We start from the raw sequence: 25,724 nt of genomic DNA, 5'->3' as shown, positions 1-25,724 counted from the left end.
ATTGAGCCATATCTCAGTTTTGATCTGTCCTGACTTCTTGAGCTGAATTAATTTTATGTCCTCGTGCCTTGACAGGTGTGAATGTGGCTGAATGTGTGCACATAAGCAGTTTGTGGTAGTGCCTAGGACATGATAACACAAATAAAACCTCACATGAGGATTGTGTGTGTGTGAGTGGGGTTGGTTTTTTTGTTCCTGTATATTTGCATGGTTTCACTTCTTGCTGTACTTCATGTTGAGTTGAGGTGTAAAACTTGCACAACTGCAAAAACTTTTATAGGTTACACAGGGACAATGTGAAAAAAGTCCTGTAAAACTTTATTTAAATTAAAGTGCAGTTCAAGTGCAGATTTTTCTGTTTCTTTGGTCAGGATGCACTTTTTTTCCAATTGGCCCCCTAATAATTGAGGTTGGGAGCCTTTTTTAAAATCTGAACCTCATCGGGGTGTTGATTGTGCTGCAGGTGATTTTCCTTTGAATGGCTTCTTGCGGATAAAACCTTGCTGGGTCATCCCCACCTTGGCCTTGAACACTTCAGCTGTGCTTCTCTAATATTGTGTCTGTTACTGGTGCTCACAAACTCAGCCTGGGGTGAATCATGTTCCTGGGATGGGCAGGTGGTGTATGGTAAAACCAGCATATTTTGTTTAGGAACTGTTGTTAGTCTTAGGTGACAGGATGTGGAAATGGATCCTTTTGCTCTTCTTTTGTTGACTTTTAGGTGCTGTTGTGGACTAGCATTTGTTTCTGTTTTAAAAAGAAAAGTGCCCTTCATTGTTTTGCACCATCCATCTTATCTGATGGCAAACTCCAAAATTAAATTACCTTCTAGTATTTGGGAGTGAGAGGAATACAGTATGATTCCTTGTGGTGAATTACATTAAAATGAGTAGAAAAGTTGCATTATTGGTGCTAATCTCCAAACACACAGCCCTCAGATAGAGGTTAATGAAGGCTGTAAATGATTTTTTTAAAAACTGAGGTATTGGACAATTATTTCAATTTACATTGAGGAAATGAATCTAAAATGTTTTAAGGACTCTTTTAATCAGTGATTTTTTAATTTCAGAGGCACAGAAATAGTGCTAAAGTAAATGGACATAGTGTCTGAATTTTGTTAGTGTTTGATTTCTAAAGCTTACAGAGTATTTGCAGTTTAGTGCTGATCATGATAATGTTTATGTAGTATCGAGTACATTGGGGCCTTTTGGCTGAGCTCTTGGATGCTGCATTAGTGCAAATAAGAACGAAGGTTTGTTTAGTGCACACCCTTGGACCACTTTCATGTCATTAATCTGCCCTCTCCCCCATTTTATGGTATCACTGTGGAAAAACTGCTAGCAAATTGACCTTTATATAGCAAAAATAGAAGCTGTCCTGTTTGGATTTGAGTTTAACTCAGTTGATTCATTCAGTCGTTTGTGGCCACACAGGAAGCCCCATTCATACTATCACAAAGCCTAATGGCTGTTTGTACAGTGGGATTGATCTGATTACTCTTCTCTCTCTTGTTCTATTTACAGTCTGCTGCCAATTCACAGAAAGGGAGGAGAATGGCTGCAAAGGAGAAGTTGGAGGCAGTATTAAACGTGGCCCTGAGGGTCCCGAGCATCATGCTGTTGGATGTCTTGTACAGATGGGATGTCAGCTCATTCTTCCAGCAGATCCAAAGAAGTAGCCTGCACAACAACCCTCTCTTCCAGTACAAGTACTTGGCCCTTAATATGCATTATGTGGGTAAGTATACATCTATTAAAGAGAAGACACCACTGTACTAAATACCCTTTTCCTTAGTAAAAGAATTTTAAGAATTTGGTAATAGCATGCTAATGTATTGATAACAATGAATAACATGCTAATATATTCATTACAGTTCTGCCTAAGGAACAGTTTATGTTAGCAATAAAGAAATCCTGTCCAGGGTTTTCTACTGAACTCTGCTATTTAGCCTTGACACATAAGTAGAGTAAATCTGGTGTTTGGAAACACAGCTGAGGCCCTGAAAGAATAGCATGGTGACTTTGACCTGTGTCTGACTGATGAGGAAGCTGCTGTGACATGCTGTGCAGACAAGAAGTATTATAACATTACTGGCATTAAACAAGGGACTAGGGAAAAGGTGGCCTGGTTTGGACTAACCACAGCACCAGACATTTAGCTTTCATCTGCTGCACAGATCTGTCATTTCAGTTTTCAACCTTATGAGCCATCTGTGTGCTGTGAGTGGATTCAAGTAGGTAACAAGTCCTTGTGTTGCAGATAAATGGATAAAATTATTAACTCAGCTCAGGCAGCTGAGGTTTGAACCTTGGCCTGAAAGTCTAGCTCTGGAATGCTAAATGTGTGTTTTTAGGAGATGAAAGGATTGATGTTCTGGGACCTGCTCTCCAGGTGAGAATGTGATTCATCTGCACATGGGGTTAATTAGAGATTGGATTCAGGCTGTTGAGGTTGATAGTCAGTGAGCATCTGCTTGAACACTGCCTGGCTTGGAGAGAAATGGATAGCATATAATCTTCCCACTCTGCAGTGTTTCTTCCTTGTAGATGAGTTTGGAGGATAAAGGTGCACTGCAATCAGCTAAAGGAAACACACTCTAGTTAAGTAGCTAGAGAACTGTGGGTTTTTGAAGTAGCGTGTCCTGATTTCAGTCCTGACTGCACAAGTGCTGTGCATGTGACTTCTCTTTTTTTTAATCTATTAAATGTCTGCAAATTATTTACTGCATTAAAAATATGTGCAGCTTTCTTTGTTATGACTGCACTATACTTGTGCTGGGATTACAATGTACTTGCAGTGCTAAAAGTTGGTGTCACAGTTCTGTGCCCTTTTCCTGTGTCTGTGGGAGAGGACATCTTTGGTGCTGGAATGTGACATAGGACCAGGTGACATGTAACTACAGCTGGCTTTCCCATGCATTTGTATAAGCACATGTACCTTTGAGGAATCAGTTTCTCAGATCAGATTCTAATACAGAACCAGCAGTTGTGCAGTAGGTTTTCAAGATGTCAGTGGGTAATTTCCAGCTGTCACTTAGCCCATCTTTATAGTCATTTGATAATCTTGCCCTCACTGAAGTATGTTGAGATACACCAACAGAAAGTGCTACAGAGAGTGTGAGTATTGTTACCAAAGTATTTCTTACCTAAATGCTATTTTAGTACTAAATCAGTGGATTCTTATTTTGCTTCTCGTACGAGGAATGCTTTTATGCTGGTGCACAATCACTCAGCAGTTCTTTCACTTTTGCTTTTATGATACTGAGTATCTGTACTTTTCTACCTGGTAGTTGCTGAGCAAGAAGAGCTTCTAAATTGTCAAAAGAGTTGCCTGTTTTAAAAGATTTTCAGACAGCTTTTAGTGACAAAACTTTGCTGGTACTTTTCAAATAAAATTGATTTGTTTCAATCCCTTGGTTGGTGGGTTTTTTTTTTTTATAAGCTTTGTCAGGGCAAGTCAGGGCTAAATCAATTTGCATGCCTACATGACATTTTATATAAATTTAGTTGCTTCAGTTTACAGTATAACATTAATTAAAATGACATATCAAAATATATAAATTCGATTTGTAAGGAAAACAAAGTACTTTTCCACTAGTTTGGGGAATTAAGCTTCTTTGAAGATACGTTGGGGAAAATTAACTGCCAGTGTATAATTTAAATAACAATTTACTGTCGATGTGTTTCAACATGCTAATCTGTTTTATTTAGGAAAAAAATCCTCTGTTCATATCTGCAGTTAGGAAACACAGTATCAGCAAAAGCTGTGGCAGCTTTGCAATATCAAACAATCACTGAATTTCCCATATAGGCAGTGTAAGATACTGTCTCGTAGAAGTCCTTCCAGCAGCTGAGGAAATTGGGTGCATCTATCTCAAGCAGATGCACAAGGAACAATTTGATTAGAGAGCTATAAAAATTAATAAACTCTACCAATCTTGATATAGTGAACCTTTTCCTGGAACTAAGGAGGCAGAGTTGGAAGCTTGCTCAGAACTGGGGGTTACAGGAGTATCTTCTCCATTTTAATGCATTAAATGAAGTGATGTATTTTACAGTGTTATTCACATTCCAGTTAACACTACTGGGAGTATAATAAAAGCCTGTAGGATGCAATTTGTTCTTTGAAACAACTTTTCCCTTTCATATCTTTCCATGAAACAGCCCTTATCTGCTTTAGTGGAGGAAAATATTCAGTCCTGATAACTGCTCAGCAGCAAGTTCAGCTGCATGAAATGTAACTACAGATGCATAAAGCAAAGCAATGCAAACAGAAGAGATAAAGTTCTGGTTAGAATTGGTGAATGTAAGATTAATTGCAAAGTAATTTTGCTTATGAACTTTGTCAGATGGCACTGTGGTTACTGTTTAGGCAGGTGTGAAAGGCCTGCGTTAGTCTTCAATGTGCACTGGTGTATAAAGTTTGTGTTCTGTTGTTTTATTTTATAATACTGTTTTCCTGCATATGAATTACCTTATAGAATTACCATTAAAATTGTTTTTCACTTGTGAAAACTTTCCTAGGTTTAAGTCTGTTTAAAAAGACAAATATCAAACTTATTTAAATGACAATTTTGGAATGTCTCTGGCAGAAAAATTTTTGTTCTACGTACATGGAAATTTGTGCTTGTTGGTCACAGGGTTGCCTCAAGCTTAAAACTTGGTTGATCAAACCCGGTTCTGGAAATATTTTTGGTACATCTTACGGAAGACTTGCCAGATGATATATTGAAAACTTAATTTAAAATTACTAGAGATGCTTTGAATGAAATTGCTTTTAGTTTGCTATTTCTACTGGCTATCTGTAAAAACAGGCAAGAATTGGTTAAAATGGGATTGCAGCCAAAATTTACGTGCACATACGGGTGCTATACAATCAGAAATTATATTTAAAATAGGAAAAATTCTTTTGCCCTCTGAAAGGAGTGTCATGGAAGGTTTGGTTCTATAATCTGGCCTGTTTAAATACAATAAAATATGTACATGCACATATATTTCTCTCTTTTCTTCTAAGACTATTGAAAAAAACCTGAATTATTTGCCTTATTTTCAAATATTATCTGTGAGCATTCTGTAGTTCTTCCTGGAGTGTTCAGGAGTGTCTGGTCAATGACACTACAGTCCCAGGACTCTCTCCCAAGTACTCCAAGTCATCCTATTTAGTTGTTTTGGTAACCCATCCAAACAGGCTGAGGAGTAGAGTGTGATAACGTGTGCAGTTGGGTGGTGTAACCAGATATAATTCTGACAGTTGATATTCTGTCTGTTACCTCATACATGGATAAGGGGGGAAAGAAACTTAAAAAGCAAACCAATTTTTTTGACCACAACTGTTGTAGGTATAATGTGGCTTCACTAAGATTTTGTTGCAATAATTTTGTATAAATTTAAAGTAGCCTGTTGTTCATGAAAGATCTGTGCTAACAAAAATGGCTTTTATCTCAAACCTCTATGTAGGGTAGACTGACACTTACTGCTTCTGTGTTTTCTTCTGTGCTGTAGAGTAGCTCTGAGAAAACAGATACTTCTTTTTTTATTCCTTTTATGAAGAAAGTGGAAACAGTTGAAACCACATAATTTCCTCCTGTGAAGGGCAAAGCGATACTGTTTGTGCTAACTGGTAAATACTCTGAGCTGGATGGAAAAAGAAGAGTCATGAGCTTAACCTGTAATTAGTCAGACTTGGAATTTATGTCATTGTCATGCTAGGGACACAGAATTGCACTAAATACAGGGTTTTTCTTACTTAAGAGTAAAAATAGAGCAGTTTTCTATCCCAAACTGTATTTGTCGTGGCAAAAAAAACTCTCAGGGAAAAAATGGTAAGGAAACTATTTAAATATTTGGAATAGGTGGAAGGTGTGTCATCTGTCACAACCCTGTTTGTAATCAGTTTCTTGAACTGTGTGGTTAATACCTTAATCTGTTGGTCACATCACTTGCTAGGTGTGAGCTCCTTGTTCTGAATGCTGCCTTTACCAAGGGGCTTGAGGGAGGAGAAACCTCCTGAACTTCCTGCCTTGGGTGTTTGCTGACTGCACACTTTGGTCTGCTCGCTGTTCTTTAAGCTCTTGTGCTTTAAGTAGAAGATCTTTTGTTTGCATTGCTTTCTTGTGTTCCCTTCTAAGAGGAAAGATATGGTACCTTGGTACAAACACAGTAAGAGGTGCCAAGTGAAGCTTCAGTGTGAGAAGAAAGAAGCTGGTTCATTACAGAAACAAATTTCCTAAAACGTGAGAAGAGGATATGAGTAAATGTGTAAATGCAGTTAATGCATACAAAGATGAGGTGCTGCTCAGGTTCAGCATTTCTGGGTTTGCTGTCCCATGTCTTCTGTCTCTCTCCTGCCAACACCATTTAGATAAATGGGTAGTAGAACTATTTTCTGAGTGTTACTATTTTATTTTAAACTGTAGCTATTTTTAACCAAATGCAATTTTATGACGTGGACTTGGTCTTCATTTCTTAAAATAATTACTTATGTCCTCTCATTTTCTTTTTGGATAAAATGCAGTTCATGCTGCAGTTGGTGGACACAGAAAGAGGCAGAGTGTGCTGTGCTCAAAATCCAACACATCCTTTTTTCATTTTCCAACTCAAGGCTGCCTATTCCTGTGCTGTTCCCTTAGTGCTGTAGGCTTTTCCTAAGCAGCTTTCTCAGCATGTGTATACTTTCAGGTAACTTTTCTATATAAAGCTGGTATTTCTTTTTGGCAACCCACATAACTTCTTATTTAAAATAAAAGGAAGCTACTAGCAGTCTTCTTGAAAGGAGATGCTTAAAATTTTGGCTCTGAGTACCAGCCTCATGACAGCATGGCAGTTTGTCCTAGTGATTTAGAATACATTGTGGCTTTTTATATTTTTATGGTTCCACTTCTGGGTTCTTTTCCACTTCCCTGGAAGATCTCCATGCTTGCTGTTAGTCCCAGAGCTCTAATCATTAGCTATGTTGTCTTATAGAAACAGCCTCTGAATCATATGGCAGAACTAGAACCAAAAGTCTATTTTACTTGGTCAGACAATACTGCAAATCTCTGTAAGGAACTCAGTTCTTGGATTATTTATACTTAGAGTGCCCAATCTGCTATGCATTTAAAAATTCAAGAAACAGCTGTTTTTGGCAGTACCCCTGTAACGAGTAAATTGTTTTGTTGGCATTATTTTCACTGAGATGTGCAGATGTTGATAACAGGATTTCTGATCTCTGTTTACAGTTGTACTGTGCCATGACTGAATAAATACTAATTTCCTTGTGTGCTTTCTCAGTTTAGAACTAATTTTCCGTCATTTTCTGAAGGGCAAAGTATTTGCCACATTAGTTTCAAGTAGAGCACTTATTGCAGTGAATAACATTTGTTCAGGAGCTTTGGCTGAGTGGGAGGGTGAGGAAGAGGTGTGCCTTGGCACTGTCAAGCGAAAACATCACTCCCCAAAAATGCAATACGTCCTAAAGCCTGCAACATGTGTGGCTGCCTGGAACAGGCACTCAGGTAGCAGTAGTGACACAAACTGGATGAAAGCTGCCCTTGGTGGTGGCACTTCTGGTGCTTTGGTGGCTGCTCAAGCCCAAGGGGGTTTTGTGTCGTGCTCTCTCAATGGCTTGGCTTCTGGGTTGATTTGAGAGGCAGATTTTGCATGAGCCAAGTGTTGGAGTCCCCTCTGATGCAGGAGGGGTGTCTCTGTGTGGTGGCAGAGAGTCCATAGGACGTTGCCTTCTGTAACAGAGCAGATGAACGACTCTCCCTCTCAGAAGAACAGCACAGCTGTCCCAGTCAATTCAGAAGACCCCAGTCTGAGTTACCCTTCAAATGATGGTTAATACAAATTGTACAAGAGCTTTTTGTCTCCCATTTTATGTGATTTAAAAATAAGTGGCTGTTGGGGTTCCTTCTGGGCTTGAGCTTGGGTCTCCAGGGAAGGGGCCACAGAATCTTCCTGGAAACTTGTGCATCATGTATTTAACTACCCCAAGGTCTAAAGTGTATCTTTTAAACATCATCCACTCTTGAGACAGATGATGTGGACATTGACAGTTTATTAAATCTCTGTGTAAATTGTGGTGTAACCAGTTTGGTGATTGATTATCCTGAAAATTAGACACACTGAAAATAAAGGTGCTGGCTGTTGTTATATTACTTCTGCCAGCTCCACACTTTCAGAAGTGTGTCGTGGTACTTTCACGTTGTGGCCAATCTGAATAAACTGAAATGGGGACAGTGAAGGATTTGGCCGAAATGAAGTGACTAACTCAGCAGTGCACTGATCCTGTGTTGAGCCAGGAGAGATGGATGTTGTGGTGCTGTCTGTGGCTCAAGATTCGCTGCTTCACAGCAGCATGACTGTGCAAGTCATGATGAGATGGACCCTTTATCCTCACTGGATATGAGCAAGTGGGAAGTTAGGGCCCCCCAAATTCTTTTCCAGTAGAATCCAATTAATTGTGCTCTTACTTTCTGGCACTGCAAGAGTTGGTGTGGTTTTATTAAGAAATGTTATAAACTCTTTGATGTGCAAAGTTCTCATTTTTAGACTAAATGTGCAGGAAACTTTTGAGTAATCATGTGAAGTGGACGCAAGGGATCTGTAATCATGCAAATGAGCACTAAAGTGTTTAATAAAGAGGATGAGTTGCGACTTTGATCATGCTCCAGAAGCCTCTGCTGTGTGCAGTCAATAAACCTCAGACTCCTGAGTCGGCAAAGAGGTAATTTAGGTGAGAGAAGCTGGGAAACACCTTGGTGGTGCACAAGTGGAGGGAGATTGCTGAAAGGCAATGTGTGAGCTGCTGCTCACAGTAACAATGAACATTGCACAGCCAGAGGTTTTCATTGAGCTGAATCAACAAGTTGTAAATGAGGTTGTGAGCCAGTTAATGCATGCATTCTTGTCCAGCAAGGTTTAACTTTGCTTTTCTGCTTAGTATTATTTTCACAGTTTATTTTCTCTGGTGGGGCCTAAATCTGCACCATCTTTCACAAGAGGCAGTAGAAGTTCTCTGTGTCCTCGTGCTTCTGAATAGGAACTGAGTGGGAGATCTGTGTATTTTTAAGGTTGGCTGAGTATGTCTTCTGTAGTGCTCCTTAGAGCTGGAAACCTAAAGGTGTAAGTCTCTTTCTTGGTGGCCTGGCACCAGGGCACTATGACTGTATTCAGGAAAGAGATTATTCTGTCTTGTCTTTTCTCTTTTTTTAACATGTGTTAAACCCATTTCTTTACTGAGGCAGGAACTCTGCTTCTCTGAGCTTGCTGCTTACCCTGAAGCAGAGATGTACTCGGTGAGTTAAAAGAGACAATACACCAAGTCCCAAGGGCAAAAATAGCACAGCCTAAATCGAGGGAGCAGAGTGCTCACTGCAGACACAGAGCTCAGAAAGCTTTGGATGGAAGTGAGCTTTAGTTACTTTTAACCCATGTCTAAAGGCTGCCCAGCAAAATGACTGTTTCTCAATCTGTAAATCCTTGTGTGGGGGGACTCTCTCCAAAGGGATATACGTTCTTAGCATCAGGATTTCTTCTGACAGAGGAGGTGGATGAGAAAGCTGCTGTGAGAAATTTCATTTCCTGGTCCTTTTTTTTTTTTTTTAAGTGGAATCTTGTTTACGCCATATACTAATTACATCATTTGTCTGGGTGAGAACAAAGGGAATAGAATATTACTGAATTTCAGCTTGTCTTCCTTTTCTTCTGCAATGAGATGGTTTGGTAATGAATTATTTGCCTTTTTTTTGGCAGAGGCGTTGTCGATAAAAATGAGGTTGGTACCACTTTGGGAATAGGGCCTCTGCAGTAAAAATGCAAATATTGCAGTATGAAGTGTGTTGAAATCTCCCTCTTATCAAGTCACAGGAGGGAATTGTAAATAAGAGTGAATGGGGACTACTGCAAATGTCTATTGCTCTCCCCCTCTTCAAAATCTAACAATTAGACCAAATGGCTGCTTCAAAGGGAACATTTAAATTCCAGCCCAAACTTGTGAGTGGTGGAGTTCATTGCTCAGGCTTCTGCAGTAACCTTGGTTGTCTTGTGCTGCTTCCCTGCACAGTGTTATGAGCATCTGTGCTGTCTGGAAGCTGGTTAGAAGGCACAGTGACTGTCGTCTTCTCATCTTCTGATTTGTATTTAGACTTTATCTTTTTTTTTTTTTTTTACTCCTTCAGTCTATCCTGAAGGATCCTAACTATTTTGGTTAAAGTTGTGACCATGTAGAGACGAATGAACTTCAGTGACCTCTAAAATCCTTTCATCTAACTTGTCTGTGTTAGAGTGCAGTTGCTGCCCTCTAAAATGTCTTACAGAAATGATCCTGCCATCACTCAGATACATCATCATGTGGCCAAGAAGCAGACTTTCATGTGGTAGAATAAGGTAAAGAAAATGGCAGAGCTTAAATACAGATACAGTAAACAGGTGTTCTAAGACTATTTATAGAATAATTGAAGAATAAAAGACTGCATAATAAACTCCACTTAGTTCTTCACCTGAAGGTGAGTCATGGGCTACAGTGAGAAGGAAAGGTTTAGAGAGATTTGACTCACGTGCTGGAATGATAAATGGCTGTGGGTTGTTTCGCAGGAGAATTGTCCCTCAGTAAGGAATCAAGGGAAGGGAGTGAATGCAGCAGAGATGAGGTGGAAGAATGTCAGGGGATGGTGTGAGAGGTCCTGGATCCAGCTCATGAGGCTGTGGTGTGGTGCAGGCTTGTTAAATGTCTTCATGGAGACTGCTGAGGAGTTCCTGCTCTTGTCATTTGTGTATTTGGTAGATGAAAAGTGCTGAACAAAGAACGGGAATTCCATAAAATACAGGTGTTTGCTAAGAAAATGGATGATGTAGAACATCTGCTCTGTATAAAACAGTTGCTAGAAGGAAACCTGTAGTGCTGTATTTCAAGCCCCCTTAAAAAAGCTTAAAATAAAAATTATACAACCATAGAATGGTTTGGGTTGGGAGGGACCTTTAAAGGTCCAACCCCCTTGCAATGAGTGCAGGGACATCTGCAGCTGATCAGCTTGCTCAGAACCCCTCCAGCTTGACCTTGAATATTTCTAGGCATGGGACGTCCACAACCTTTCTGGTCAACTTGTTCCAGTGTTTCACCACACTCAGTTCTTTCTTGTATCTCATCTAAATCGACCCTTTTTTAGTTTAGAACCAATACTCCTGGTCTTATCACTACTGGTACTGTTATAAAGTCTGTCCCCATCTTTCTTATAATCCCCCTTTAAATGCTGAAAGGCTACAGTGAGGCCTTCCCAGAGTCTTCTGTTCTCCAGGCTGAACAGCTCCAGCTGTCTCAGCCTGTCTCCAAAGGAGAGGTGCTCCAGCCCTCTGGTCAAAGTGATACTGTACAGAAACTAGTGACTTGTATGATAATTCATTGTAATAAAAGAAACTATCAATTATTTCAGCTTTTGAAAAGGCACATCCTCAGACAAATGTGCAACTTGTCATATCCACTTCATGAAGGTACTCGAAAAATTATCTTTAATGTTAAGTACATGAATTATATATTGGTATTTAAAAAAGGTAAGTAAATAGGCTTTGTCTGTCTTATCGTCACTCCTGTCATCTGTCTTACCTGAATTGACCTCTTCTTGGCATCCTGTGGGCCTGATGCCTTTTCTAGGAGCATCTTGCGAGATACTTTTTTGAAGACCAAACTGTTGGTAGAATTTTACAGAGGTGGCTTATTGAACATGGCAGGTACTAAGCAGCCTTCAAGTACTTCTGCATAAATACTGACTCTGACATAGTATCTTTTTCAAATATTCGAACATGCTGTGTTCCCAAGCTACTTTATAGTAGCTGGTTATGTCACTGCTCATGAGTGCTTAATCTAGAGTTGCATTATTTAAAAAGCTCAAGGTATAAATTAATTCAGGAAAAAAGACTGTGCCTCATGTTGCTGCATAGATGGATGAAACTGTAAATGTAACATGACTAGTGTAGCTGTAAGGGTCAGAGTGAGTTCTTCTATAGCATTCTGTTCTTAGCTTCAGGGGAGTTCTTGGCTGTTGCTGGGTTGTTTTCCTAAATGGATTTCAGTGCCAGGCACTTGAGCTGACCTTCAGACGCAGCATGAGGGCACTGCATTGTGATGGAGAGCTCGGAAATAAAGATTAGTAAAGGCACCATGTGCTGGGGTTTTGACCTGCAGCCTGTCTGGGAAAGAGAAGAGTGTGGACATGTACCATCCAGTTAGGAAGTGGACTTCAAAGTACTGCTTTGAGTATCCAAATGAGAGCAGGCATGATAAAAAATCAGTGTGCTGCTTGTTGGAGAGTCTGCTGAGCAGCCATGGTCAGAGTAAAGCTGTATCCACATCATGTGTTTTTCCACAGTCTCACTAAATGCTAACAAGAAGTGCAGGAACTGCTGGTATAAATGCCTACAAATCCTAGCCTGTGCCAATTCTTGTCCTTGATTTATGCAGCAGTGATGTATGAGGTACAGGCCGTGTGTCCCCATCTCAAATTATGGACATGCAAAGAGTCTGCAAGCCATAGAGTGGAAGAATTAAAATGTGTCATGCTAATCAGCATGGAAAAGTGTTCTGTGTGTCCTGTGTTTGAGGAAAAGGTTATTTTACATCAATGGACTGAATTTTATGATTGGATAGGCTTTTTTCCCCGCTGCACTGAAAGTTGCTTTCACTTGGAAGAAGGTGGAGACCTAGGCCTGTTTTCTCTTTGTTGTACAGGTTATGTTCATTGTCATGTTAAAATACTGTGGATCAAGTCCCCTTCTTGACATGTAGATGTGATCTTACAGAAGCTGGTAAAGCTGTTTCTGGTCATGGAGAAAGAAGGAAAAAGGGGAAGGTATTTTGTGTGCTTTGTGTTTTGATGAGAGGAAAATGTAGGTAAGTGAAATTTAAGCCAAATGAAAACAAAGGTGTTAGAGATCTGAATAGTTTTGAGCGTTAGTTCATATTTTAAGAAAATTGGGGTTAGATAGTATTTTTTGAAATATCAATGTCTGCTTTTTGTTGCAGGTTACATCTTAAGTGTTGTGTTGCTAACTTTACCAAGGCAACACCTGGTTCAGCTTTACCTGTACTTTTTGACTGCACTGCTGCTTTATGCTGGGCACCAAATTTCCAGGTAAGATTAAATGGATTCATTTTGTTAGCTTGGTTTGGGAATTAGAAAATTAACTTATTTTGTTAGTATCTTCTATAAATGGTTTTGTGGAGGCCGTTTTTCTGTGTCCAATGCCTAAATATATCTTGTTGTTCTTTGTGTTGGAAAAGTTTGTGGAACTAAATATGCAGTCAAGTAGTTCTTTTAAGTCATTGAAAATACACCAGGAATTTTGAGTATAATGTCCACTAATCTGAGGAAAGAAAGCACTTACCACAAGACTAAATGTGGCCTCTGATGCAATAATCTGAGTTTCTCAATGGCTCAGCTAACATGCTTTCAGCACTGGGGAGTTTTACAAAGCAGACAGGATGTTACTTGTAGTTCCCTGGCACCTGGAGAGCAAATAGGGATCTGGAAGATGGTAAAAGCAGTGTAATAGTGGGATTTATTCTTAAATTTGTCTTTGTGCAATATATTTTAACAGACAGGTGTTTGGGATGTAAAATGCAGAGCGAGAGGCTGGGGAACTCTGCATGAAACAAGACAAAGTGAACCATCTTTCTTTGACCACAGCTAGATCTGTTGAAAGCCAATGTAAACTCTTACGATGTCTAATTGGAACCAAAGGAAGTGCCATCACATTAAAGGCTTTATCGGGGAAGTTTTGAAAATATAGTCTTGAACCTGACTTAGTTTGGTGCCTGCCGATAGGAAACATTTAAAAATGTGCTTTCAATTGATTTAAGGGAAGTGATAGTTTTGTTATTTCTACATCAAAATTATTGTTCCAAAGCATTTGTTGGAATGTCTCTTGTTTCGTATGTTGCAGTTCAGGGGACTGTTAATGACGGTTTTGTGGCAACTTGACTTGTCACTGTTGTGGCTGTCAGAGTTACAGTTAATGATTTCCTGAAACGATGAGTGTCCAAGAGAGGAATTATGGCCTCTTATTGCCTCAGTAGGAAGGAAAGAGGGATTTTTATCATCCTCAGGGGAGTCCTGAGTTATTATAGATGGAGTTTGTGGCTGTTTCTTATAGGGTTGAAGGCTTACTTATTAGAAAAAGCAAACTAAACATTATTTGAGAACTTGTGTTGAAATAGAAATGAAGCTAGTAACAAATGCCCGTCAGACACAGGGCTTTGGTCCAGAATATTTACAGCTAGAGAGGTATATTATATGCCACTCTGGATCTTTAAATGTTTTATAAGAAAGGGAAATGATATGCATTTGGTTGATACTTGAAGGGATAGATAGCACTGTGTTTGCTTTTAATATCCTTTTCGTTTGTGTTTCTATGTAATAGGAATTCTCATCTCTGTTGCTTTGTGAGGTTTGGGACTTCACAGGCATCATTGTAACATGTTTGATAACTATTGCTTGGACTGTTCGGTGTGTTCATAGTAAGCTTTCTCTATTTGATGCTTCCGGAGTGAGTTAATAAAGACTTTAATTAAATCTTGCATCAACTGGCACAAAAAATATATTTAATTAATAGTCCAGCAGTATTCCCGTGGTATTTTGCAAAGCAAAGGTAGTTGCTAACACTTTTGAGTGAGCTTACCCATTCCCTAGACATCAGGCTGATTTGGTTTGGAAGGAAGCACAGTGCCAGGGATTCTCTGCAGCAGCCTTTGTATAATCAGAGAATCATATGTGGGGAATGGCACTTGCAATAGCTTTACAAAAGAATTTTTGAATCCCATTAGTTTTCGTATTGAAAATAGTAAAATGTAACAGACAAATCTGTTGGTGGAGCCCGTCCTTTTATTGCCAAAACTATCCAATTCCAACTGGTGTTTCTATTTAGCAGCCTGATCATAACAAACATGCAGTAGTTACATGTGCAAACTGTTCCTTCATGTTTTTTGTTGGCAGTTCTGCTTAGAGCTGAAAACTTGCAGGGACTTGCTCGCATGCACTACCAGTTGGGATGCTATTTAAGACTGATGAAGAGGTCTCATACTGGGGCCAGTCTGGTTAGTGCAAATTATAGAACAAGACCAGAATCAGCTGGCACTTGTGACTCTGCAGTGTCCTGGAAATTCTGAGCTGTTGAAAGAATTCTCAGTGCTTTTTTTCCACCCCAGAAATAGCTTGTAGTTCATCTGCAAGTCTGGGAATAAGATCATCTGAATTTTATAGTTAAACTCTAACTTCAGACTTCCAGGTCTACGTGACCTTGACAAGTGACTTCATTTCTTAAATGTTTGTTTCCTTGCCTGCAGAACTGAGAATTACCTTGACGTGTAAAGATGGATTAGCTAGTATTTGTGAATACTTGGAGCATCAGAGATGATGCTAGGTTTGTATATGTAGCATGTTAACCTGGCAATTTGGGTGGAAATAACATACCATCTGTTTATGGAAGAAAGAGATATCAGCTTTAAAAAACCAGAATCCTTGTTAGAGAAATTTCTTTGCCCCAGGTTTCCCACAGCAGAGTCTCCAATTCCAGGAAAAATTAGTTTAATAATTCAGTGACACAGCAATAGGAACAGCTTGAGCTGGGTGCCCCCAGCCAGGGACCCAGAACACACCAATCCCTGGGCCTTTATACCCTTATACAGTCTATCCACCCCTTCTTCACACATTCTTCATGTGCTTTGCACACACCTCTTGCCCCAGTGGTGGGTTTTGGTTTGGGTCTTTTTGTTCCCTGTAGGACTCTATCTCCAGGTGGGTGTTAGCTGCTTTTATCTGGCTGGGTTGCAGGTTCTGCTGGTAGTTGTGGCTTCCTTATCTTCCAGTTCCCAGTGGTCTCAGGGCGTCCCTTCGTGTAAGTGAGCAGAAATTCAAGATAAATTTGACTTTTGTAGGTGGGAGTTTGCAGCTTGTGGCCTAAGACTCCAGCAACTTTAGCTAACTCATGCTGAGCAAAACTGCTCATCCAAAAGAATACAGTTGAAAGAATTCAGCCAACTAATCCTAATTTACAACAGTCCTCCCATTGCTTTTGTTAAGCATTCCTACTAAAATGTCAAAAGGAACTTATGAAGTCTTTCAGGGCCTTTAACTATGACCCTTAGTCTCACATATGTTGTTAGAAGCAACAGGCACAATATAATCAGAGCAAACCAGGTCACTACTAGATGGAGCATCTGATTATAGATTCCTGTTGCTGTTGGTGACTGCCCAAAGAGAGTTTCCCAGCATTGGTGTTCTCCCTTCTTCCCTCTTTTCATGACATGATGCATCTCTTCTGAATCACAATGAATGGTGATTAGAGTTTTTTGTCCATTGTTTCATACACTTTCTAATAGTTGATACAGGTCATTGTGCTTAGGAACTTCCTCACCAATGAAGGATTCATTCCAATGGGGGCAAGTAATAAATCTTCAGCTTATGCATAATTGCATTGTAACCATTGATAGGAAATAATAGGAGCTGAATAATTAAAATTGCATCCTACTGTGTTATTAGAGTTGGAAATAATTGAGTGATTATTTGTCCCTGAAGTGCTGTTATTTACAAACATAAGACTGCAGAGCTCTTACAGGAGCAAATCCTTTTCCAACATATACAAGTACAGTTTCAGGGGTTTCTTCAAAATGTATTTCAAGTGACAGACATTTTGTTCCATGTCAAAACAAATGTCTTGGGCTTTGATGGTTTCGCTTTCACAAATAACTCCCTGTTGTTCTCCTACAACACATGCATCAACACTGACAGTCTGCCATTTGATACTGTTTTGTTGGGCCCATATTCTCTGTTCTACTGGATAGAGTGCAGTTCTATTGTGATTCAATCCTAATGCAGGGATTGGGTGTGTGGTATAATATGGATGTGTTGCATATTGTTGAGACAAAAGCTGTGGCCTAATTACTGCTGCAGTTATATGGGAAATTGGCTGGATACCACCACAATTGGAATTCTCTTTCCAAATCAGTTGCATTTTCCCAGATTTTCTTTTTTAAATTTCGATAGGAGAGATACCCCATTCCCCTTCTCTTACAGTTTTGGCTACTGTAGATTGTGTCTGCAGTTGTGCTTGGATGCAATTAAGAGCCAGTGCTGATTTCAAAAATTTGTGGGATCAGGTGGAGATGTAGCTAAGCATGTTGTGTTGGGCAGTGAGACAGTGTTTGGTATCAAGTTAATTATTTTTCACAGGTCACATTAACATATATTCTGTTTGCTTGAAATCTGGTGTCCAACTACACACAACAGCTGGAATTGAACATTAAGCAGCAGTTAGTAGCACTGGGGCAATGAACTTTGGTCTTGCTGGGTTTCTCTGTTAAAGCTGGATCATGAGCTGTATCTGATTCACAACAAAAAACGAGAGCTCCTTCGTGGGGTTTTATAGAGGTTTGGTCACCCAACCCATAAAAATCTACACAAACTTCCTCCCATTTAATATTGTTAACTTTATACCACACTGGGTCATACATTGATTTTATACTTAGCCATGCAGCTGTGGTCATCTGGGTTAACAGCACCAAGAGTAGGGAGCTGTCCCACTTCATCTCTTCAGAGTATCAGTTCCTCCTAGTGCCATCATTCATTAGCTGGATGGTTACTCACCACTCGTTTGACATGAGAGTGGTGTATCTAATTTTCTTTCCCTAAATCAGTAATGCATTTGTCCAGGGCTTTTATCCTCTAAGCGTTGTCGTAAATAAGTGAATCTTAATTGATTGAAAGTTCCATGTAGTGGCCAAATTTCCTGGGGCCCCCACCAGCTGTCCTAGTAATATATGGCCATTCCTCCTGGCACAACGCCAGTGTGTGCCTTTCAGATAATTGAGCTGTACCATAAATCTTTTCCCAGTTTTGCTGTACTTCAGCCAAGGGCATCCCCTTTTCTATGCTGAGAAAGAATAAAGAAAAAACAATAAAAAATACTTTTAGGGAGACCTTCCTGTTGAGTCACGAGGTTCAGAAAGAATCCCCTTGCTTTCTGAACTCCTTCTCAGAGAGGAGTGTAGGTGCAGCTGAATCCTGTCTTAGTCTCAGACTTGGCCAACAGTTTTTATCTAAAGGATTATACTTCCCAGTGCTAAGAGGGACTTGAGCCCCCTTCAAATGTGGAGCTTAAACCCCCTTTCTATGTGCAGCCTTCTACTGATCAGGCAGCACACTAATAGGTGTGCTGCAACAGCAGGGGTCTCAAACCCCCTGCAGTATTTTCTCCAAATCTGCTTAAGGAATTTTAACACTTACCCTTCAATGTCTCCTGCTCCAAAGGTCCCAGGTGAACTCACCCGATGCCAGCAGCTGGATATTTGGAGATGAGAGGATGTGAAGGTGGTGGCCTAAAGTCCCATCTAGGTCACCAAATTCCTTTGCCCCAGGTTTCCCACAGCAGAGTCTCCAATTCCAGGAAAAATTAGTTTAATAATTCAGTGACACAGCAATAGGAACAGCTTGAGCTGGGTGCCCCCAGCCAGGGACCCAGAACACACCAATCCCTGGGCCTTTATACCCTTACAGTCTATCCACCCCTTCTTCACACACTCTTCATGTGCTTTGCACACACCTCTTGCCCCAGTGGTGGGTTTTGGTTTGAGGTCTTTTTGTTCCCTGTAGGACTCTGTCTCCAGGTGGGTGTTAGCTGCTTTTATCTGGCTGGGTTGCAGGTTCTGCTGGTAGTTGTGGCTTCCTTATCTTCCAGTTCCCAGTGGTCTCAGGGCGTCCCTTCGTGTAAGTGAGCAGAAATTCAAGATAAATTTGACTTTTGTAGGTGGGAGTTTGCAGCTTGTGGCCTAAGACTCCAGCAACTTTAGCTAACTCATGCTGAGCAAAACTGCTCATCCAAAAGAATACAGTTGAAAGAATTCAGCCAAGTAAATGAATTTACAACGGTCCTACCACTCCTGACAAGGTGGATGCTGGTTTTATTTTATATGTAGTTGCACAAATGTCTTGCTTAAAAAAATCACATTTCTTTTACCCATTTCCAGCTAAAAAGCTTGGGAAAATAAATTATGCAGTTATGGAGATTGGAGGTGATGCAGTTAAACACACTGTTAATGCTAAAAAGTAGAGTCTACATCATTGTCTTATTTCATGTTTTATGGTTTTGTTATGATTGTATCCCAAGTGTTGAACCTCGCAGAACTTAAAATGGGAAGAAGGTGGGGAGCAAGAGACTGAATTGCTTCTTATGGATAAACTTAAAATACACAATTTTAAGGTTGTCTGTAGACATTAGAAAACTGTGAGAGTGTGTTTGTTGACAGTGGAGATTAATCAGCCAAAGTAAATGTCAGCGATATGAGTCAATTAGGTCAGATAACCACTGTGCCTTATGTCAGTCAATTACAAAGCATATTTTTAGTAACAGAAGACCTTTCTGCACTTTCAGTAATAAAAATGATCATGTGTGAAGCACTGTATCTCTTCACCTTTTTAGAGTAAGATTAGTCATGGCTGGCCTTCAATACCTGTTAACAGGCCAGTAGTTGGATTAAATGAAACTGGGAATGCATTAATAAAATGAACAGCAGGCAGTCTGATCGAAGCTTTATTCTTAAATCCAAATTTTCTGAAATAATAATGTAGTTTCAGTCATTTCATTAACTGATAAATAATGATTTTAGCATTCTTGTTTTCTTACATTGCTGCAGTAAAGTGAACAATCCTCAAATGTAAAAGCTGCAGATTAATACAGCTTTAATTGATCAAAATTGAGTGCAGGCACTTGTTTTTTTCATCATCTTGTATGGCACTGCAGCTGTTCGAGGCATCTTCTGATTGGTATCTGTGCCAAAAGATCCTTGTGCTTGTCCGGGTAATAAGAGAATCATTGCTTTGACTTCCCTCATTCAGACATCATCTACAAATACTGTTTAAAAAATTTAGGAGATCTTAAAACATTGCTTCTCCAAGCTGGTGGGCCTAAAACTCAATTATAATTGAGAGTTACTTAGAGAATTCAGCTGAGTGCAGACCTCGGTGCAGATGACTGAACCAGACAACAGCAAGAAATGTAGCTCGAAGAAATTTGGGTCATCTCCAGACACGTTCTGGTGTTGAAGAAGCAACCGTAAGTGTAGCTTTGTTTGTGTTTCTTAGCCAAGTTGTGTAAGGTCATCTTGCTGCACTTAGTATCCTGGATGATTTTGTAACCTGCTTTCTAACAGATATAGAAGTAACTTGATGTCTTCACTGCTTCCCTTCTAGCAGCTTAGAAATAGCCAGTGTTTTCAACCTAAATTTGAGGATGGAGCATGATACTGCTAATTCAAAGAGCAATCTTCAGCATGTTGCAAGTGCTGTTACTTTTTTCTCTCTTTGTAACTCTGATGGATTATCTTGTTTGTGTTGATGCTTTGAGAAAGTGCTTTCTGCTGGTTCATTTGATGTAAAGAAATAGAAAAATCTTTGTCCCAAAGATTATATCCTTATTGGAATACAATCCACCTTTTGGAAGGTGGGGAAAAAAACATTTGTGTTCAGCTATAGCTTGATAACAAGGGGGAATTTTCTGTCTAGAATAGTTGTCTTGGGTGCCTTTCAGTCCTTGTGTATTTAATTGTAGGTTGCAGTCTGAAGAACCCATTTCAACATACCTCACTCATACTATGACGCTTGAAAAGCTGCCGTGAGTAGGCAGCGTTGTCAGCTATGAAGAACAGGCTTTGAAGTGTTTGTTTTAGTACTTTGAGATTTATGTCTTGAATTCCTGAGATTTTTTTTTGCAAGTGAAAATGCGAATACCTTAGCTTGGGGGGTAGCAAGTTAATACTGGGAGGGGGGTATGTTTCCACATTTCTGGGGAGAAGCGAATGCTTTCACCACCACTGAGTTGCATCTATTTCTGCACTAAAATAAAAAGAGCAGTGCTTGTATTGGCTGTGGTTTCCGGTCCTGTTTGCTGTGTTTTGTCTGTAGCTGTTCCCAGCAAGTGTGGCTTGCTTTACTGATATAAATAAACATGTAATAAAAGAATTACCCCTCGAGCAAGCAGACTCCCTTAGCTCCATGTGGGGTCAGATCAAGTGTGTCTGTCTGGCATTCCCAGGATGTGATGAAGGTAGACACAAATGGCTGGACAGGATGAGCCAGATACAAGCACAGGCTTAGTTGTGCTGCTGATGCCCAAGGTAGTGGTGCCCTAACACGGGTGGAATTGCAGTTGTCCTGGAGTGGAGCAGGAAGGGTCGCAGGGCGAGGAATAAAAATGGGCTGGAGAGTTGGATGCGAAAGGTCGGGAATACTGTCTGCTGTCCCATGGCAGGGTATTAAGGAGCCACTGGAGAATTCCTGCTGTGCTGTTCCAGGATCATCTGAAAGTGCAAAATGCTTGCTCTCAGTGTGAGGTTTGTATCTGAGTTCTGTTGCTGTTACGTGTGTTAACCTTGAAGACAGAGCCAATGGATAATCACCAACAGCAGGAAAATGCCCAATCTCCTCAAATTCTTATCTTCTACTTTGGTTGCCAGAGCCCACCCTCCCAACCCACCCTCTTTGGGGGAAATTACAAATACCCTTTCAGATTTTCATACTCTTATTAGGTCTGTCAGTTTGAGGGTATCCAGTAGGTCCCCCAAGCTTCCCAGGATAGAACTACACTTTTAAATCATGTTGGATAAAACAATTACATAGCAACTCTGTTCCTGACTCTGGTCCATGACTGTCACTTCTCCTTCATACCTGATTTTACTTCAATGCAGAGAACTTGTTAGGTGCAAAATATTATGAGCATTAAATTGAAAGACCTCTCTGTCAAGCGCCCAAATTTTCTCTTCCACACGTTGCTGGTAGAAAAAGCAATTATTGTTAGGAAGAAAAACACTTAATAAGGATACTTAAAAATGGAATGGTGCTTAAGAGGCTTTGTCAATAAGCAGTTTGAGGCCACGGTCTGAAGAACAGCTTGGATGTCCCAAAGGATTTTTACAGCTCTGCCAGTGAGTCTAATTACAGATAATTCTGCTCTCGCTAAAGTCATGCTTCAGTTAGATCCTTCCATCAGTGAAGCTGCTGTAACAGTAATGTTAATATTGCTTTTTGTAATTTAGTTAATTGGCTGTGACATACATTGAAGTTACATATGTGTGGAATGAATAAATTGCTTCTTGTCTGATCAGTTTGATCATAATAGTTTGTGCATTTATCTTTTCAGGGATTATGTGAGAAGCGAATTGGAATCAGGATATGAGGGACCAATGTACTTGGAGCCTCTCTCTATGAACCGTTTCATGACTGCTTTAGTAGGTAAGTGCTTTAAATATTTGAGATGCAGGAGAGAGCTCTGCCTAATTCTTTTCATTGAAACCTGTGCATGTTTTAGCTCTTGGTTTCAATTCTCTTTTATTACTTTTAGTAGTTGTGATTCTTATTAATATGCAAAAGGCATGGGAGGATACCTGTATCCTGCCTGGCCTTTTCTATGCAGCTCTGAAATATTTTCCAGGTGTGTTTGTCGTGCTCTGCCGCTGTGTTATTGTTGGATTGAGGTTGTTACTGTCAGATAAGTTTTGATTCGAGACAACTGGCTTGTCTATAGTAATATTTATGTGAAAGTACTAGAGAAATTTCAACAATAACGTGCATTTGTGGTGATTTTGTCAATTCAAGCGTTGTACACGTATTAATTCTTTATTGGGTTTAGAGATGAACATTATTGGTCTCTTACAAAACATGAGAAATATGTCTGTGGGTGTGTGCAGGGGACTACAGGCTACTGGTTTTTTAACAGAGTCTCCAGGATATTTCTAATTAAAGAGTTAAGGAATAAGAAGTCAAAAGTACATTTAAATTGTGTTTGATTAATGGCTGAGATGACTTCTCTACCTAAAAATCTCAAATCCTGAAGAACTGGACTTCCTAGACTGTTTTCCTGGCCTTTGAACTTTGACTGGAAGAGAATAAATGCAGCGTTAAGGTTGTTACACCAAACCATATGTTCTTCTGAGAGGATACTGGAATACACACACCCCATGTATATTATAAAATTAAACCTGAGACAAGCTTGGAAGAAAAATCTTCCTTAATTCCTTTCAGTAAGATCTATGGTTTTCATCAGATTATTGACAGATTTAGTCAGCCATGTACTGTTGGCAAAACTCAGCTGCTTTCTGTTTACTTGCAGCTGCTACTGGCAGCTAGAAATGGGTTTACTACCCAACAGTATGTTAGGTCTGCCAGAATGTACACATCTCCTGTTTGCCTGCATCCTTACTTCCAATTGTGGCATTTGTCTTTGCTTTTAGTATTTTTAATAGAAATAACATTGGTAATTTTCAAGGAAATGTTATTTAGTTATAGTTTCTTCTCTCTTGTGTATGTTTTGCTGTCTCCTCAAATGACGCCAAAGTACAACTAAAGCTTTTAGCATGTTTCTGTGAGAAAATGTTTGTAATCAGTCCTTTGAATCTCTCTCAGGTGCAATGCAGGGTCCCATGGTAAAGCAGAATCCCTCAGAGAGCTTCACAAAGCTGCAGGCAGGCCTGGGCAGGAGGAGATTCAGGAGGCATTGTGTCATCAGTAACACTTAGACAGAAACTAAACCAAGAGTCAAAATAAGGGAGGAAAAGATAATACTGGTTTTATCCAGTATAGTTTTGGGTTGTAGTGGGTGTCAGACTAAAGTGTCTCCATATTGTAATGGTGTTTCAGAAGTAGGTGCTTGACTGTACTAGCAAGTGTGTGCATGTTAACATATTTAATATCCCCATTCTTAATTTCCCCTGTGCTTTTAAAGCCAACTTGAAAGTGCAGTTTTTGTCTTGATGGCAAGAGTTCATCTTTGGGGAAGACTTGTGAAAGTGAGCTATAAGTCTTGGCAGTATTTTATATAAATATGAAATATTTTCTCCGATCAGTTCTCTCCAAGGTGTGTGTTCAGTGGAGTCTCAGGAACGCACAGCACTGAGCGGTGTCATTGTCACACCAAAATGAATATACAAGTGCTTTGCTCCATCTTTTCCTCACATGTTCTGCCAGAGTGTTGTGCTGCAGCACTGTTGACAAGGACACTGAAGTTGGATGTATGAGGGAATAGTGGTGCTACTGGTACAGCACTGGTTCCTAAAAGTTCTTGTCAGAATTGAGGGGGTGATGTACAGTGTGCCACTTGGTTCACAAATTTCATCTTTACTAGTGCTTTAATTCATTAGTACATTTTGAATGGGCTCTCACAGTCATTTCTTCCCCTGCATCTAATTCAGCCTGATGACTGTTGAGAAGGGTTAATAATGCATTCCTAAGTGCTGGGTGGAAGAAATAAATGCCTTTGGAGATGGCCCCTTGGATGTGCGTACCACTTTGGAAACACTTCAGCTGTGAATGTTACAAAGCTGCTGTGTGGTTTTGGAAGTGATGCTGCCATAAAGACTTACTTTATTTAGTGCACAGTAATGGGATTATATATTAACTTTAGGATACCCTGTCTTTGAGTTACAGTCAATTGTGTAGCCAGGGAGTTTAACATCAGCTTTCAAAAATCATGAATGAAATAAAGACATTTCTCTACTCCAAGTGGCTTGTACAGTGGCTGTGCCACATCAATTTTTTTGCTGTACATTTTCCATTAGCTTATAAGCTGGGAGGCTCTGGCTATGTGTCAGCAATGTTTGATGTATTTGTGGAGGTTTTGGGAAGGGAAGAGAGTGGACAGGAAGTTCACACAATGGATTTCTTCCTTATTACCTCATTCCCTAGCAGAGAAACATGGTTGGTGTCCTGCAGGGGGATTCCAGTTCTTGGGTTCATTAGCTGTGTCTGGCAGTTTTCAGTCCACAGCATTTCAAGTCACCTGGATTTGATAGTCTTAGCTAGAGTGTTAAAATCTATGATTTGATATGAGGTAGAAACAAATTTCTCTGGCTGATCCTGCCGTGTGATGGTGTGATGTTGGTGACTGACGCTGTGCAGCCCCACCTGGAGATAAAGTATGATTTACTGCAGATATAGATTGGCTGTCCTGAATGAAGGTGCTGCTGCCTCAGTTTAAAATGGGAAGTCCCATCACTCAAAGTTTTGTTGGAGACATTCACTCCCTTCCTAAAGAGGTTGAGAATTGACAAGGTGCACACTTCAGGAAGGAGGTTGGGACCTCTAGAGGAAGTGCTCCATATACTTCCTTTGCTGGTGTGTACAGCTCTCTTCCCATGACAAACAGCTTTTGATTGGTGTTTAAATTAAAAAGGTGGGAGGGTCAGAGTTGAGCGGGGACAACAGCATTCTTGGCACGTGGCTGCTGGAGGAAAGCAGGTTTAGCTGTTTACTGAGATAAGACTGGACTCAGAGGTTCTAGTTTGTGAGTGGAGAGCTCTAGAGTCATCCCAAAAAGCACTGGATTGTTTAATGTGATGCTGTCGCAGTGCTTTATTTCAGATGACGACACTGAGTAAATCCTGAAGAACATATTGGATGCTGGTGTTTGTGTCCCTTTGTGTGTGAAGCTGGGTTGCCTTAGTTACCGCGAGTCGCAGAAATCCTCACAAGCTGCCTGCCAGGCTCCTGAATATTACAGCACAGCAGTGTGCTGGTGGTGTCTTAAATAGGGTTGTAGCAACGTGTGTGTGGGCAGAGAACAACAAAGCAGAGGGAGAATGCTTCAGAGCTGGAGTCTGCTGAATGTTGAAAAAGATGAGTAGAGTAACTTTCTCTGAGGCTTATAAGACCCAGTATGCTGATAGTGTCTTGCTGAGAGCAACGGTGCTTGTTCTGAAAAGACATCTGC

The 25,724-nt window shown here is 40.1% G+C and overlaps 1 protein-coding gene across 1 annotated transcript in view; it reads left to right on the top strand.

The window, feature by feature from the left end:
* The window catches only part of RNF145 (ring finger protein 145), a 48,037-nt gene that overhangs the window by 7,630 nt on the left and 14,683 nt on the right, over positions 1-25,724 (top strand). Inside the window, exons 2-4 of the mRNA XM_018073630.2 lie at positions 1,524-1,737; positions 12,997-13,105; positions 22,161-22,252. Coding sequence (XP_017929119.1) covers positions 1,554-1,737; positions 12,997-13,105; positions 22,161-22,252 — 385 coding nt within the window. The 5' untranslated portion in view covers positions 1,524-1,553. The remainder of the gene's footprint in view (positions 1-1,523; positions 1,738-12,996; positions 13,106-22,160; positions 22,253-25,724) is intronic.

The sequence above is a fragment of the Manacus vitellinus genome, unplaced genomic scaffold (assembly GCF_001715985.3).
Source record: "Manacus vitellinus isolate BGI_N305 unplaced genomic scaffold, ASM171598v3 scaffold_25_pilon, whole genome shotgun sequence".
NCBI lineage: Eukaryota > Metazoa > Chordata > Aves > Passeriformes > Pipridae > Manacus > Manacus vitellinus.
Note: the sequence above shows the minus strand (reverse complement) of the source record. Positions and strands in the feature narration are given on the sequence as shown.